This window comes from Lepisma saccharinum, chromosome 24, assembly GCF_977018435.1.
Source record: "Lepisma saccharinum chromosome 24, izLepSacc3.1, whole genome shotgun sequence".
NCBI lineage: Eukaryota > Metazoa > Arthropoda > Insecta > Zygentoma > Lepismatidae > Lepisma > Lepisma saccharinum.
Window position 1 is genome coordinate 18305278 of NC_139252.1, and position 17768 is coordinate 18323045.

General features: G+C 36.9%; 1 protein-coding gene across 1 annotated transcript in view; it reads left to right on the top strand.

Annotated features, from left to right (window-relative positions):
* The window catches only part of LOC145978125 (UDP-glucosyltransferase 2-like), a 30650-nt gene extending 13089 nt beyond the window's left edge, over positions 1-17561 (top strand). The window contains exons 3-5 of the mRNA XM_083110564.1: positions 4174-4393; positions 8268-8463; positions 17472-17561. Of these exons, the coding sequence (XP_082966690.1) occupies positions 4174-4393; positions 8268-8463; positions 17472-17561 (506 nt within the window). The remainder of the gene's footprint in view (positions 1-4173; positions 4394-8267; positions 8464-17471) is intronic.
* The last annotated feature ends 207 nt before the right edge of the window (positions 17562-17768 follow it).

Here is a 17768-nt window from a genome sequence, read left to right on the forward strand (position 1 = left end):
ATGTTGATAGGTGAGAGAATGCCATTTTTCATATCCCCCTCAGTGAAATCAGCATGAAGACACGACATTGCTAAGGTTTCTCTGAGTACCTATTGCTGCTCGTATCCACAGTGTATTGCATCCAACCCCCCTCGCGAGCTACTGGAAATGAACCCGCGAGCTATGGGTAGCTCGCGATCGACAGTTTGGAGATCCCTGATCTAACGTAATAATATTCCAAACTTTTTGTGAGGAGTGTATATATAAGTGATAAATTATTTCCTTTATAGCAGATATTTATAAAGTAGCAAATTAATTCCTTTACTAACTGGTTAAGGATGTCAATAAATTTCAAAATCGTTGAAATAGTTTTATTATATAATAGTTATAATAAAATTGTTTCTGTTTACTTTCTGTTTTCTATTAATATAAATCAATTAGATTTCGTACTTATATTTCCTTGCATTATTGTTTTTCTTTTATTAAGCATATATTGCTATTGGTGTAGATCTGTAATTGATCTCTTGCAAGAGTGTGTGTGTGTTTTCAATATTATCCTTAGTAAATTATATTTGAATTAGTACTAATTTCTTATCATTTGTTGTTGTAACAAAAGCTCTCACCTCCGGGAAATTTTGGTGTGTGTGTGTGGGGGGGGGATTTTTGAGGTAAAGATTGTTGGTGGGGGGGGTAATTCCCCTTGTGCCCCCAGAATCCCTACCTAATTTCCACTTCGAGCACTGTAATGGAATAGTTCCTTTACGTTTCAAAACCAGTTTTGTCGATACATTTCTAAGATCAAGTATGAAATGCAATGTGACAAATTTTCTCATTGTAAACATGGAGAAGACTGATGATAAAATTACAATTTTTCAAAATGTTGGGACAGAAACTGGTTGCTCCTGCGATACATAGCAGTCAACTGACAACGGACATTCATTAAGGAGTTAGCATGTTCTGACATGCAGAGACATGTCGTGCTTTGAAACACACGCTATGCTACGCCTGCATCCCTCTTACGAAATTTTGTTTGTGTCCCAATTAAAAACTTGGTTTATTAGGTTTTTTTAAACTCGATTTGCTTTTAATTACTCCTTAAGAAAGTAGTTACATTTTGTAAAGACTGAATATTCTGGATATACAACTAAGATACGGTGTGACTGTTTCGTGACAGCATATTTTAAAAATGTTACATTATTTAGTGACATTTAGTGATAGTATATAAGTGCTATTAGAAATTAGCCTTTGTGAATAGTTTGTGGGCGAGGTACTCAAACATTTTCTTGTAACAGACGACGTCAGCAATATTGGTTGAGTATTAAAAACTAGGCGATATTTAAATATTCCAGCTCTTACGACCAAATTAACGAGGGATGCTTTTCTCAAGCTTTCGAAATAGCTGAGAAGGAGGGCAGAGCAGTACTCAGACTTTATCCCAGTCTGACTGATCGTTTGATTTCGTTTATTTTACTTCGCTTTTCTGCAACTTTTTAAATAAGCTTGAAGATGAGGGTGGGTGATGATATTAAATTGTGTTAATTGAAATACACCGGTTAACATCTGAGAGTTCATTTACAGTGACGGTAATTGGGTTATTTGCCAACATCAAGTGAAAAATTATTATAAACCCTCATAACAGTAACCATTTCATTCACAATCAAATACAAATCACTTATTGATCTAAATTGCATTATCAATACATACCAGGACCATCTATGATATTAAACAATATGTAGAATATTATAAGTAGAAATTGTAATTTTCCTTCATTTTGAACACGTTTCGGGGCGTTTCCTTCACTTTTACCATCATCATAATCAAGAAACTCACGAACTTCAAGGGCAAAGTGTGGGAGGGCACCATCTTGCTGGAAGTGGACCTCATTGATGATGCCTAACCTCTCTGAGATGGTCCATGGAAACTGCGCACCACCCATTGGCCTTGGGGCTATCCCGCTAATGTGTCTGGAATTCATGTGGATTCTCAACCCCCACAAATTCGGAAATTGTGTCTATTAACTTTTCCTGAAACATGGAACGTGGCCTCATCAGAGAAAAGATTGAGAGCCTGAAGGGCATCACCACAATCATAATTTAATAGGGTTAACATTAATTCACTTTCACAAAAATTCCTTCCTCATGACACAGTCCTCTTCTATCAGATCGTGCACAAATCTCAAATTGTAGGACCTGGTTTAAACTTTCTTGCGTGAGATACTGTGTAACGTACATCTCGCCACTCCCACTTCCAAGGATCTTCATTTAAGAGATTTCACTGTACTCCTTTGCACGCTCTCCCGCGCTGCACCCACCACCTCGTCACTCATTCTTCCTCCCACTACGTGGCAAATCTGCTACGCTTCCCGTTGCCTTAAACGTTTCGTACTATCTCTTTATACTTGTCAAGGCTGGAGGTGTTTTTCCAAACTGCGTGATCACCTGCACACACATTCAGGAGTGTGGGCAGAACAAAATTTTAAATTTCCTTGTGTAGAAAAACAACATTTCATTGTAATAAACCTATTACTTTAAAGTTAATGTTTTTAGAATCCTGGAGGACCTTTAAAACAGAGTTTCGCAGTGTGAAGTACAGACAAAATTTGACAGTATGTAGAGAACACGAAGGTAAAAAACTTTTTCCTAAACCTTTTTCCGTTGAGTCCTTGTTCTGGCGCTACGAACGCTCGGAAAACATTGTATCATTTTCGAATGCAGGCATGTACGGCAGTGTTAATTGGGCATTATCCACTGTCTAGTGTTTTTAACTATATTTATTCAAACGCTATATTCCGAGAGAGCACATTTTCTCCGTCTTCAGATGGACAAATATCCTTTTCCGCTGGTGGGGGATCAAACCTACGACAAAACTGTGATTTTTCTCCGCGTCATGATCTAACCAACAACTCCCCCGGATCTTCATTATTATCACCGAAATTGGCTTTATCTGTCAGATAAGATAACTTCATTTAGTATTCCACGAAAACCGGTTCATACGTGCAGAGAAGCAGAGAGGGTAAAACCTTTCGCTTGACTCGTGCATTGTTGAAGGGTGTTTAAATGCTGTCCAAGAAAATCGGAAGCATCTTTCTGATCTTTTAAAAAGGCATTATTTTTTGTCATTATGTTCTTTAGCCTTGTAGACTCCTGATTCACATTTCCGTTCCCTAGGCATGTATGGGAAGTGCGAGCCCCTCTATGGTGGCAATCGTCGCTCACCCTAACGACATCAATTGTTACTCATTCGTTCATTCAATCATTGTTTTCTGCCCAGGGTAGGGTCTTTCCTCGCAACCTCCATGCTGTTTAATCTTCAGCCCTTCGCTTTGTATCCGCGTAGGACTAATATATTTTGACCCGGATTTTCTTTCCCTTGAACATCCCTTCAATAGAACATCCCTTAGGATACAGTTTCTTCTCATCCAGTGGCCCAACCATTTTTTTTCATCATTATCTCCAGCATTGATGTCTTTTCCCCAACTCTCTAGCAGTTTAATTTATCTTTCTCTGTCCATTTCACCCGTTCCATTCGTCCCCATAACCATATTTCTAAAGCTTTCAGTGGCTTTTTCTCACTTTACCTCAGTGTCCATGTTTCCGCACCATATAGAGTTTGAGTTGCTGTTTTAAGTCCACTTTATGCACAGTAAGGCTAATCAGGACTGGACCTATAGTTTAAAGTGGGATCCGAACCACTTGTGCCTCCACCGGGTATCGAACCCGGGACCCCTTGATTACAAGGCAATGACGCTACCACTGCGCCATGGGGGAGGCACTCGCACCATATAGAGCTACAAGTATATTATTATAATCATTTCCATATCAATTCTTACTGATATGTATTTTCCTCAACAATAAAAACATGCTGTATTATCTCCGTTGTATTATGCATGTGTGTGTGTGTGTGTGTGTGTGTGTGTGTGTGTCTTTAAAGTTCAATATTCAATAACTTCGCTACAAAAGTCATTTGATGTAATTGTTTTGTCAAGTATGGTGAAACATTTTTAAGATCAAGCAAGCAACATTCAAGAAAAGATTTATGAGCATGTGAGATGTGTGATGATAATTTCTCTGTGTAACAAGCTTATCACCGTTTTTTTTTATGATAATATTTGAAAGTGCAAAGAATGTAATATTCTTTAACATTGATTTAAAATGATACGTTCAAATAATAATTCCGTATGTATTGGATTTGCAGGTCACCCAAAGATTAAAGTTTTCGTAACCCACGGTGGACTGTTTAGCACCCAGGAAGCAGTGTTCCACGGCGTTCCGTCGGTCGTCATCCCCTTCTGGATGGATCAAGACATGAATGCAGCAGGAGCGGTGCAAAGAGGGACGTCCATTCAACTTGAAGGGAGTGACGTCACGGCTGAAGACATTATCAGTGCAATTGACGAGATAGTGAATTCTACAAGGTACTACACTTTATATGATTTTTACTAGAAAAGAGATATCTACGTAATAAAATCACACTGGAATTTTCGATATTTGGAACGAAAGTGTGAACCAAACGAGAGGTAAATTTCTGAAATAAAAGAAATAACACCTGTAAGTAATAAACAACGTGTACCAAATTCACATTCTGTAAAATTATTTGTAACTTTTCTTTAAAAATAGGGAACAGGTGACACACGACTTATAGTTGCTTAGAAAATGTTGCTTCTGCTTAAGAAAACATATTTATTCATGTTTTTTAAAATTTATTAGAGAAAATTGTTAGTTTTGAGCTTTTGATTGTTGACCAGTAATCGAATTGGGCCGGTAAGAGCCGGTATGGCATACCGGTACTAAATTAAGATACCAAAAAGCATACTGGTAGTAAATTTTTAAAATTGGCACTTATTTATTAATGCTAATCGCATAAGTATCTACGCAAAGGCCAACAATGTACTCGCTCATTTCACTCTCCACGTCTCTTGCACTTTTGAGTTGCACCGTACAGCACTCTGCACTCTTCTCCCACCACGCCGCCCACGGCTGAGCGCTGCTTGTCGATCATACGTCATGAGAAACGCAACTATAGCGCAGAGAATGTGTTAAAAGTTCTAATCTGAATAAATTATAGGAATCAATTAACATACTCAATCAAAAAGATTTAGAATCAACCAGTAACGTGTTTAGAATTATATATAATAAAATTGTATTGGTAAATAAGGACGGCCGTTACAGACTTACAACAAGACTTAATTTCAGTGTATTAAACAATGTATCAGTTGGCAGGATAATTTTAATTATGGCTGATTTTGTGGTGTTAGGATCGTCTGCAGTAGAGAGTGGTTTAATGTCTAATACACTTTTAGTTATTACAATTCCTGCGTGGCACAAACAAAAAAGGTGCGCAATTTGTGGTGATAAAAGAGAGAGAATGAGAATCGATGGATTATTTAAGAAATCACAAAAACCGGATTGTATCAAAAGACAGGACTGTGCATACGAGCATACCGGCAGTGATTTATGTCCAATTCAGCCACTGTTGTTGACATGCATTATATACAGTTACTAAGAATAATTGTTATTATAAGTCCACTTTATGCACAGAAAGGTTAATCGGGACTTTACCTACAGTTTAGAACCACTGTGCAATGTGTCTCCATCGGGTATCAAACATGTAACCCCTTGATTACAAGATGACAAGGTTGTTGTGTGGGAATAATATTAACTATAAGTTACTGACTGTAAGTCATCTTGCAAGAGAATGTAAAAGGGGAAATGACACCAAACATCTCTTATAAGCAGCTTCCATCTAAAGGTGACAAAGGGGGGGGGGGTACAAGCAATGAAGATGAATTTCTCATTGTATTACAATTTATTATACAAGATATTTAATCCTGCTAAGGAAGTAAAATTAATTACCACCATACACTATTTAAATTTGATATTTGTAGGTTTTCAAGGGGGAGGGCTTCAGCCCCTCGAGCCCTCATCCTTGCTACTTATTCGACTTTTCAGACTCGGTCGAACCTAAATCTCCGAGGATGCTTGATAGCACTAGTAATAATAATCGCAGAAGCTGCTACTAAAAGCTCATTCTCTCTCGTAATGCATTTTGAAGGAGAATTTCACGTGTGCTGTGGCATCAAGGCGTCAAACCAGACTAATGCACGTCTCCAGACCGCAGTGCTGTGGAAACGTCCATCGATATCGGCAATGCAAAACGACTTTGTCGCTCCTCCTTGTCAACCGGCAAAGTGTGGATGCGCCTTATGGCTACAGCGTTACCACTACGTCAACAGGAAGGCAATAAATTCACCTGCAACTTCTACGGGTACAGAAGCGTTTATGAATCTCGTACATTAAGATTATGATGTGAAAATAAGTTTTAACAGAAATCTGGAGAGCATGGACTTGGTGCATTTAGCTAAATTAATTTGCATACCATTTATGTCACACCATTGTACTACTCTATTAAGATCGTCCTGTAATTTTAAGACATCAATCCATTTTTTATTTCCCTGAATATTTTTAGATCATCGGCATACGTATGGTGAAAAAAATTTGCACAAAAAGAAAACGCTGTGGTCAAGGGCAAAAACGCACAGATGTATTTCGTGTGCTGGTTGGTATACAAGGGTGGTATCTGAACATCAATGAACAAACACATTCACACCGAGTCTGCTGGCCTTGCGACAATTTTGGGGCACTTTTTGCATAGATGGAGCAAATGTTGATGGATCAACATCGCGCAAGCATCTGCGGATCCGTTGGATGAGGGTTGCAACGGTTCGTCGTTGATAATTATTGGCATACACCATTCGCTTTAAATTTGCCCAGAAATCTTCAATGGACCTCAGTTGGGAACATTAGGGGGATTCTGTTCTTTGGATACGTAAGGGATACCTAAGTGCTCCATGGCTGCAAGACTGTGTGCAGCGTAATGCCAGCTGGGTAAATCTGGCAAAAAAAAAACATTGTCCCCACGATGGTATTCATTGATAAACTGCTTCACTTTAGGCAAACAAAACTTTATATACCGGCCGGCGTTGAGTGCAAGGCCAGCCTTGAAAAACAGGTTTCGACAGTCCTTTCCCACTCATGGCAAGCCATAGCAACACCTTCTGTGGGAATTTGGTTTTGGCAGCAAAACGCACTGGATCGGGCACGGCAGCAGTTCCAGGATCATAGTAGGTTTTCGGCTGCCACTCATTGCCATCTAGAGTGAAATAAGTCTCATCGTCCATGATACAAATCACGTCATTTGTTGCAGTGAACGTTTTTGTCACAAGGGTTCGTAAACGCTGTTTCTGGACAACAACTTGTTGCTCCGTCACTTTTGGCATAGTTTTTCGTTTATGTCTCCGTGTCCCCATCTTCTGTAATGCTTTCTTCACTGTGTTTTTATCACACTGAAACCTCCTACCAAGCTCACGGTAGGATTTTGCCACCTTACATGCAGTAACACGGCGCAGTTGTTGCAACACCTTGGGTTCATTTAACTTCGACTTCCGTCCACTGCCCGGTTTTCTTTCCACATTGATTCCCTTCTCCAATTGTGACACAATATTATAAACCGTACGACGGGAAAATCCTACACGTTGAAAATGTTTCACAAGCTCGGACTTTCGAACATCACGATTCTCTGTCCAATATTGAACGATCATTTTCCGACGGTCGTCTTCTCTCAGCTCCATACTGACTTGTTTTTACACCAACCTTCTCTTGCTCTTCACACTACATAACTGGTAGACGTACAATCCTACACAGATCAAATGGTGTGCCAGTGTTCAATATTGCCAGTTCCGCAGGGCTGCAAACTTTGTGCACATTTTTTTCACCATACGTTATAAGAGACATGATTATTCTCTGACACTAAATATAAGATCATTAATAAAAATTTGCAAATAAAATGGGACCAAGTGGAGATCCTTGTGGTATCCCACACGATATTTTTGTCTTATTAGATGTTGCTTGACCTATTTTACTCTAAACTTTATAATTGCGTTTTAGATTCCTAGCTTCGGCAGAATTTTAATCAAAAAAATGGATGTTACATGGCTTCACAATCTTGTCGGTGAATATTCGACTAAACGCAAGGAAGTTCATTTTCTTGTGTTTGATATACTTTGCCGTACAAGGAGTGGTACGTATACGTCGGGGAAAATGTAACCTAAATATTATGAGGTAACTAACTTCTCTTTCTCGTAACATAAAACCTGTAATATAATCAAATTAATTTATAAAAAAAATTCCAAACACATTGGCCCTGAATGAAAAAGATTTACATATTCAGTCAAATATTAATTTCTTGCTAATGTGTTTTCATTATAATCAGAATATTTATTTACGTTTCAGTTACAACGAGAACGCAAAGATCCTATCTGCTATTATGAAAGACCGGCCGATGGATCCCCTGCATACTGCCATTTTCTGGATAGAGCATGTTTTAAAACATGGTGGCGCTCATCACCTACGATCTGCTTCTTTGGATCTAGCTTGGTACCAAGTTTACTCCACAGATGTCCTTCTCTGCATTTTTGGGCTTCTATTGGTTTTATTTTGTATCATTAGCAAGTTTTTAAAAATAATTTTAAAACACACTTTGCACCTTTGTTCAAAACTTTTAGTCTTCTTTGAAATTCGACGCTTCAACAGGTAAGATGAAGGGCAATTAGAATTATATAAGTTTCTGTAATGTGTGTTGATGTGGTACTTAAATGTGAAATGTGTTGAATTACAACAGGCACAACTGCAAATATAATGGTAAATAAACTTACGAAATGTACTTAATGATAATAATAGTTTATTTATTTAAAGTACTGAGAACAGTTACAAAAACCTCATACAGCACTGTCAAAAAGAGTAATATAAAAGGATTAACTCACAATGGTTTTTACATAAAATCACATGCTATACCTAAAAATAATAATTTAAGGGAAGTCATAATCAAAATCATCGATTAATATTTTCATAAATTCGCCACCATTTTTTAATTTTACTGATAATAATGCATTTTTTCTTGTTTTATATTTTGGAACGTTATAAACTATTGCATTTCTAAAGTATTCACTATCAGTCCTATTTGACAAGATGTTTTGTATAAATCCTTTGATTTTTTTTCTATCCTTCTTAAGCTCAAGGTTGTTAAATTAAAAATTTCTAACCACTCCAGATATGTTAGTGACATGTAACTTTTCTTCATTTTCATACAAAGTAACCTAATAAATAATTTCTGAATTTATTCAATTTTCTCGGTGTGACTATTTGCTGCTATGTTACATAATTCACTTCCATATTCCAATAATGGACGAACCAAAACTATAAATAGAAATCTAAAAGTTTCCGTTTTATTAAAAGAAGTCCAATTAAAAAATATGAAACCTAAAACCATTTTAGCTTTTTACAAACTTCAATTATATTTCTCAAATTACAGTTTAGAATCTATAATTATACCAAGATCCTTATGACTAGAGCAAATAGAAATCTTATTAGATTGAATAGCATATTTAGAGACAATACAGTTTGTTTTTCTTGAACATCTCAATAGGTTGAATTTAGCTAAATTAATTTGCATACCATTTATGTCACACCATTGTACTACTCTATTAAGATCATCCTCAGGGACGTCGTTAGGGGGGGCACGCGGGGGCACTGGCCCCGGCAAACGTCCACGTGGCCCTGGGAAACTGTTCTGTATTCGCTGGAAATTTTACTTTGATGACAAATATTGCAAAATAATTCTTCAGTAAATTTTGCTTGCAGTTTGAAACACTTCTCCAATTTTCAGTAGCATGAACAAAAGCAAGGTATTTCTGTCTGATTTCCCTGTTTCTTGCTTGTTGAACACAAACAGATGTATTGGGAGGGGATGCAGTTAATGGTTTTGTGGTCCGTCCTGGTCAGGGAAGTCTGAGACCTATTGAAAATGCACTTTTTCTCCCTGCTGTACACCAGATCCAGGATCCCCCCAAAGCCCGCACTTTCTCTTCATCTGGCCCTGCACTGGCACCGTGGGCGCCGAATGGACGACAGAAAAAGGAAGATTTAGCTACGGGTGGCTAGAACTTTCTGGGTTAATTATTTTATGGTTCAGAAAAGATATCCCCATGCGTTTCAAATTCCAAGAACAGATTCAATTGCTTGTCTCTTTTTCGGCGCAGGAATGAATGACATTGCTGTTCCTCTCACATGCACTTAACCCTCCTGCTAATGACCTGCCCTGCAAACAAAGGAGGGGAAAGGCCACTTTCTGAAAATTCGGAGAAACATCGAAACGGTCGGTTCATCTGTTGATTTGGTGGACAGTTGATATCTGTCAGATAGTTTGAAGTAGGGTTTGTGGTCCGAGCGGTGGTAAACTTCTGTGAACGTGAGAAGATAGCATCACGAAGTGTTTGTGATCTCGTTTTCCTACATCGCGAGTAAAATGTCGAATGAGAATCTGCCAGATTGTCTTTCTCTGGAGACAATGAATCAGGATCGACCAAATATCCAATATATTGGCATTCTAAAAGAGAGTCTGACTACCACACAAGATCCTGGGTTCGACTCCCAGGGTGCTTGATCTCATGTATAATGAAGAATAAATCACGTTTCAATTAAGGAAGGAAACTAGGTATGTAGCAATTGTTTTTACAGACGTCTGCATGCTCTATAAGTATTATGTTATAAAATTTGTATATCTTTCTGACTTTCTGTAGTTTTTCTTCATTTAGCCTCCCTCTGCAAATGCGGAAGCTGCTGCTGCTTAGGTGACTAGGTTGGCTAGACATACAAATATAATTAATCCCTAGTCATACAGCGAATAATACTTATAATATAATCATGAGTTATGGAGAAGCAAATAACTTATCAAGCATTTTCTGTTTCTATTTGTTGTGCAGTGGTTAACAAGGTGCATTACGATGCCAGGATTCGAGTTCCGGACTGGGCGTGTGTGTTCTATATAATGGTCCTCTCATCAATTTCACATCACTCATTGTCATCTTCATCTTCACGATTAGCCAAAAAGTGTCAGAAAAGCGAAGTAAAATAAACTAATTCAATTATTTATATATTTCTATATTACGCCGCTTTTCTGCCTCTTGGGTTAAATGCGACGATGAGGATGAATGATGAGTCGAAGGAATGGCGATGGGACAGACATGATACAACCACACCTGTCCAGTGTTTCGTAGCGTGTTATACTCAGTGGAATTCTTAGGAAGAAAAACTGTAAAAGTAGGGTGAAAAGAAGCAAAGTTGTACGATGCATAAAAAGCCATGTTTAGTTCTTCTAAAACCTTCCAATTAATGAGTTCGTGTTTTAAGTCCACTGTATGCACAGTAAGGCTAATCGGGGATCCGAACTATGTGCCTCCACCGGGTATCGAACCCGGGACCTTTTGATTACAAGGCGGAGACGCTACCACTCCGTCATCGAGGAGGCCGAGAAAAACTTACAATTAGTTAGTAAAATTAATATTGAAGGACAAGGCCTGCGAAGAGTTCTTTCATTCGGTTGTGCGTGTTCATCACATCGAGTGCCATAGTTTCGAGAGCAGAATTTGCTTCCAAAGTACTTCCCAAATTGTCCTCACGATGTTGGAACAGCACAGAAATTTTGGAACAAATACAAGCAGGCCCCTGCCCAGGAAGGGGCTCGGGAGCTGCAGTCCTTTCCCGAAATCCTACAAATATCTGATTTTAATAATATGTAGTAGTAATTAAATTTACTTCATTAATAGGATTAAACATCTTGTATATGGTAAGTTGCAATATACCAAGAAATTCATCTTCAGCGCATTTACTCCTCCCCAAACCTTTTCGTCTTTAGATGGCGGCTGCCGATAAGGGATAAACCCCTTCCGAAATCAAATTCTGGCTGCCGGCCTGACCACCAGGGATCGAACCTTAAACCTTTCGATTGATTGATTAATTTAACTGGTGTTTTAAGTCCACTTTATGCACAGTAAGGCAAATCGGGACTGGACCTACAGTTTAAAGTGAGATCCGAACAACTATGTGCCTCCATCGGGAATCGAATCCAAGCAGGTTGTTGAACCTGCCGAACCAAAGACGAGAGAGCAATAATTTGAGCGTGTGGGAACTTTGTTTTATCCAGTGCCATCATATATTCAGTTTTCCACACACAAATAAGATTAATTTTAAGAAATTTGACGTGTGCATATAATTTCTTATCGTCATCATTTCCCAAGTGAACAATCAGATGCCTTAGAAGACTCAGTCCCGCCCTATAGTATAGTGCTTAAGGCGGTCGCCTAGAACTAAGAGATACCGGATTCGATTCCGGTATGAACTGTATACGTGAGATGCCTAGCTTGAACTCATTACGCACACATTTCACATTTGCACTGTTGCCAATACTTTTAAACCTGGTTCCAGGGCTTTATATCTAAAACCACGGAAAAGGTTTTATCTCCTTCTCAATTTTCTACCAGAAAATTTACAAATCTAAAGACTAATAACATTGTTCTTGGTGTATAAGCCATTAAGTTAATGAGTTCATTCTGCATTTAGTTTCCCGAATAATGGCTGTGGATTTCGCGAGACTGTTGGGGGTTACAAAAGAAAATGATGTTCCTTTCCAATTTATTGATTGATTGAGTTGGTGTTTTAAGTCCACTTTATACACAGTAATACTAATCGGGACTGGTTCTACAGTGTAAAGTGGGATCCGAACCACTATGAGCATCCACCGGGTATCGAACCAGGAACACCTTGATTACAAGATGACGATGCTACCATGCGCCACCGAGGAGACCCTTGCTCATTTTCTTTCCAAGACTATATATACACAGTATAGGCCTATATGGTGTATAGTTTGATAGAAAAAATCTTACGTTTGGGCCCCCCCAAAATGATCAACCTAGCTACGTCCCTGATCATCATGCAATTTTAAGACATCCAATCCATTTTTTATTTCCCTGAATATTTTTAGATCATCGGCATATAAGAGACATGATGATTCTCTAACACTAAATATAAGATCATTAATAAAAATTGCAAATAAAATGGGACCAACTGGAGATCCTTGTGGTACCCCACACGATATTTTTGCCTTATTGGATGTTGTTTGACCTATTTTTACTCTAAACTTTCTATTCATTAAATAACTCTGAAACGATTTCAAAAATGTTGGGGAAATGCCCAACATATAAAGTTTATGAAGTAACAATTTATAATTAACAGAATCAAAAGCTTTAGCCAGGTCAATAAACACAATATCAGTTTGAGATTTTTTTAAAAGAGTTGTTTTCATAGAGTCAATTAATACTAAAATGTTTGTAACCGTAGATCTATCTTTTATGAACCCATGCTGATTTACATGTATATATTGTTTGAGCAAAAATCCAATATAGTCGGCCATTATGTGTTCAAAAATTTTAGCTATTGCATTTAGAATGGTTATTGGTCTATAATTTTCAATACCACTTTCATCTCAATTTTTGTTTTTAATGACTAGAACTACATAAACATCTTTCCAAATTTCAGGGAAACGACCACTTTGAAGAGATTTATTATAAAACATTGACAGTAATGGTACCAAAACTTCATGATTATCCTTCAAAATAAAATTAGGAATTCTACCAGGACCAAATGCAGATCTGCTTTTAAGTTTACAGATTACCTTTGAGATATCTTCATTAGAGATGAATGGTATATTAATATAATTAAAACATAATTATTGGTTGGTTGGAGTTGGTGTTTTAAGTCCACTTTATGCACAGTAAGGCTAATCGGGACTGGACCTACAGTTTAAAGTGGGATCCGAACCACTTGTGCCTCCACCGGGTATCGAACCCGGGACCCCTTGATTACAAGGCAATGACGCTACCACTGCGCCATGGGGGAGGCCCAAAACATAATTATTGATCATAACACTACTCAAATCTGTTTGAGTTACTTTTGTAAAAGATTTATGAAAAACATGTTTAAAACCATTTGCTATGTCATATTCTTTATGAAGTAACTTATCCAAATAGAGTATATTTGTGATTTTATTTACTCTTTTTCTTATTAAACTGTGACCAAAAAAATATTTGTTTGAATACTCTCTTCTAAAGATAGAAAGCATTGTGTGTTTTGATTCATAAACTGATTTTTTACCTTTCTTCTTAAAGTATTATAAATAACATAACATTTAAATTCACCAGTTTGTTTATATTTATCATGAAATTTTCTTTTTTTCTTCATCAATACTTTGAGTTTTTTATTTACCCAAGGTAATCTAACACTAAGAGGTACATCTTTTAGAGGTATATTCTTTTCTAATATAAATTGAACAGCTTTATTAAAATTAATTATAGATTAATTTATATCATGTTCAATTAAAAACATAGAAATAGTAAGAAAATCATTATAAAGTTCTTCATAATCTCCTTTTGCAAAATTGAAGTCATTGCTGTTTACAAAAAACATACTCTCTTTATTTCCTTGACCTAAATGAAAGGTGAAGAAAAATGGAGGGTGGTAGTTATCAATTTTGCATAGAGGGAAGATGTTAGTATTCAATTTAATATCTTGTATATTTGATAAGCATAGGTCAAGAACATGATGTGTAGGCTGTTGATCATAAGATGCATTGAATTGTTTGAAATTTGCAAGAGTAGCAACTTCTAATATTTTCTCAGCTTTCTTTTTGACATAAAAATCAGTGGATACAATATTTCCAGTACACCAATCAATACCACCTACATTGAAATCCCCTATTACAATAATATTAACAAATTTCATTACTATTTCCTGTAAGAGCCAATCTAAATATTTATTAAACTCATTTATATTGAAATCTGGTGGAAAATAATGTAGTCCAAATAGTAAAGGATCATAATTATGATTAAGCAACTTTATCCAAATAACATCATTATTAGAGAAAAGAACATCAATTGATAAAAAATCAACTGTATTTTTAAACAAGGCACAACAACCACCACTTTTTCTATTACTTAGAAGCAAGTTTCTATCTTTTCTAATCACTCTATAACTTTGATCAAGATGGGTAAAATAATCTGTCTTTCTTACACCAACTTTCAGTTATAAGTACTAATTCATAATTCTCCAGTATAATATTATCTATAAATACATCCAATTTTGATTTTGTGTTTAATCCTCTTACATTTTGATAATAACAATTTAATTTTATATCACTTAAGGAGATTACATTATCTTTTTGTTGAGTAAGTCATTCAGATATATTGTTGTCACTGTTTGCTACGTTATTAGCAGTATTAAATAATTCTTGAAGCTTTCCTGGCGCGAATATTGAAGAGGTTTTCTCGGGCAATCAGCCAGGTGATCGGGACGGGATTTTTTTTCCCGATCCCGGTCCCGACTTTTCGGGATCCCGCACACCCCTAACTTATATGTTGAAACTTCATTAATCATGAAATATTCAACTTCAATCTTGTTAAGCTTCAAACAAGGTTTCGCATGAAACCTAGTATTACAAGCAATGCAAGCTAGAACTTGTTGTTTACCTTAAATTGAAGACTAAAATTGGTAAACGCTGTAAGTGCCACAATAATTCAAACAGCGTTTTCCACGTTAAACTGTGAAATGTGCCATGCTTTATAATGTCGTAAACGTGAAATATGGCTGGTAGTCCTCTAAGTAGTTCCAATGGCGTGTAAAGAGGTCACTGAACGTTCTTACGGGCTGATGTGCGGAACGATGCGATTTCCCAACACTTTCGCATTTGGCACTTACAACGTTTACCACTTTTAGTCCTCAATTCCTTTAGCACAGATCCCACAGAGGTCAGAAGCCGGCGCCATGCTGGTTCAATAAATTATGCTAATAATAATATAGCTATTGTAAAATGTTCATGAAATTGTTAGGGTTACCAGACGTCCTCTTTTACCCAGACATGTCCTCTTTTTTTTTGGGTCCTAAAAAATGGTTTGGCCGGGTTTTTAGGAAAATTGGGAAATGTCCTCTTTTTGGGGGTATAGACAACTGCTTCAACTTCCAGATTAGTAACAAAATTTTATATCTGTAAATAATAGTTAACAGTGGCGGCGATTAGGGGTGCGTGGGGGGTAGTTGACACTTTTGTCCCCGCCCTATCCTCAACCTTATATACCAAGAGAATGTAAATTGCCCTTACTCCCTACTTTTGGCACCTTGCACCCACAGTTTCCGAACCCAATCGCCGCCATCGATTGTTAATAATGTTTCTGCGTTCGATTTGAACGTAAAGAAATGCAACACTCTCAGTTACAAGCGCAAGGACAAGAAACTTTTCTTCCGACAAAAAAAAAAATTGGACGCTTGCCTCTCTCGCGGTGAACCGCAAGTTTCTAACAACAGGTAAGAACATGCGAGACTTGCTTTGATTTTAGTTTCACATCAGAATAATACTTTCTAACTGCTCTACTCTTAGTTGTTACATGGTAGTGGAGAAGCGAAGTTTTGTTGATCAACGATCTCAACTATGCCGAAAGGCAAATGTGGTTTTAGTGACGACTTACAAAAACGGATTCCCAACTTTAGGCCTAGAAGAAACAAACCCCGAGGCAGAATATCCTATCTGTCCACCAGGCACATTCGTTTCAGTTGCTAATAAGATAAGTTTGTTTCAGAATAGTCTTACTACATTAACGTTTATTTCATATCTAACTAACTAACTCCGTGGGCACAGGGTCAGCGCGACGGGTGGGCAAGCGCACACCCAAAAATTCCTCTGCCCACCCGACTGCCCACTCAAATAAATTCAAGAAGCATTAATAAGTATTTAGAAAAATACGAACACTTCAATAAAAATAAATTATTGTCTTGACTCTGTGCATATTTTTCGTACAAATATTGTCGATACGACAAAGGCTCACAAATTATCATCCTATATGAATTTTCGCTGCCTTTGGATTTACATTAGTTTACCGAATAAGATATCGAAAATCGTATCAAAATATGGTGACGAGAAATACCTATTATTTATAATTAATTGTTTTCCATATTTTTAATTTCATGCATAAGACTTGCCATCGAGTTAACACTTAACACTTGTATGACTATACAACTACAGCCAAAGCGCACTTTTCCCGAGGTGGGAGGAGTACAAAATCATACAGGAACAATATCTAGAAAACCAAACAAATAAATGAAAACATCTTCGCATTTTACTTCCATATAGTGTGCAAGAAAACTTCGATTCATGACTAGGCTTCTTTCACCTGGCATTTTGCCTAATGGGTGTGGAAATTGTCAGTAATTGAAACTGTTTCCAAGAGTTTCAAAGCGTCATGAACAAGAGAAACTCCATTCGCATGAAAGTAAGGTGTGAACAGGAGAATTGCCACATTTTTTTTACCTAACTTACTTAAGAGTGTTTCTTTTCTCAATCTCTAGGCATATTTCTATTGAACCACATCTCTTTTCCTGCATCAGTCAGGTCACAATTTACTTCAGCAAGTGATGACATAGAATTTTCGATGTTCATTTTGCACATATTCCTTTATTTTTACAATTTTTAGTTTTATTTTGTGTGCAAAATCACGTTTTTATGGTAGGAAATTTTAAAGCAGAATGAACAGAAGTACTTTAAAACTTTTCTAACAGGCAATAATTAAATACACAGATTCATACAGGAGGCTACACATATCAAATTTGGAACACCCTTCTGAGCCAAGTAAAAGGATCATTCGTTAAACCTAAACGAAGAAGAAGTGCTCTTTTCAGATGAAAACTCATTATTAAAACTACATTCAAAATCATTCATTTAAATTATGGACATAAACCAAAAAGTATTTCTCCACTATTGTTGGGGTTAATCATATGTTCTGTCATCATCCTTAAATATTTAATGTATGGAGCATACAACATTGTATTGCAAGAAATAAAAACTTATTTCGTTTT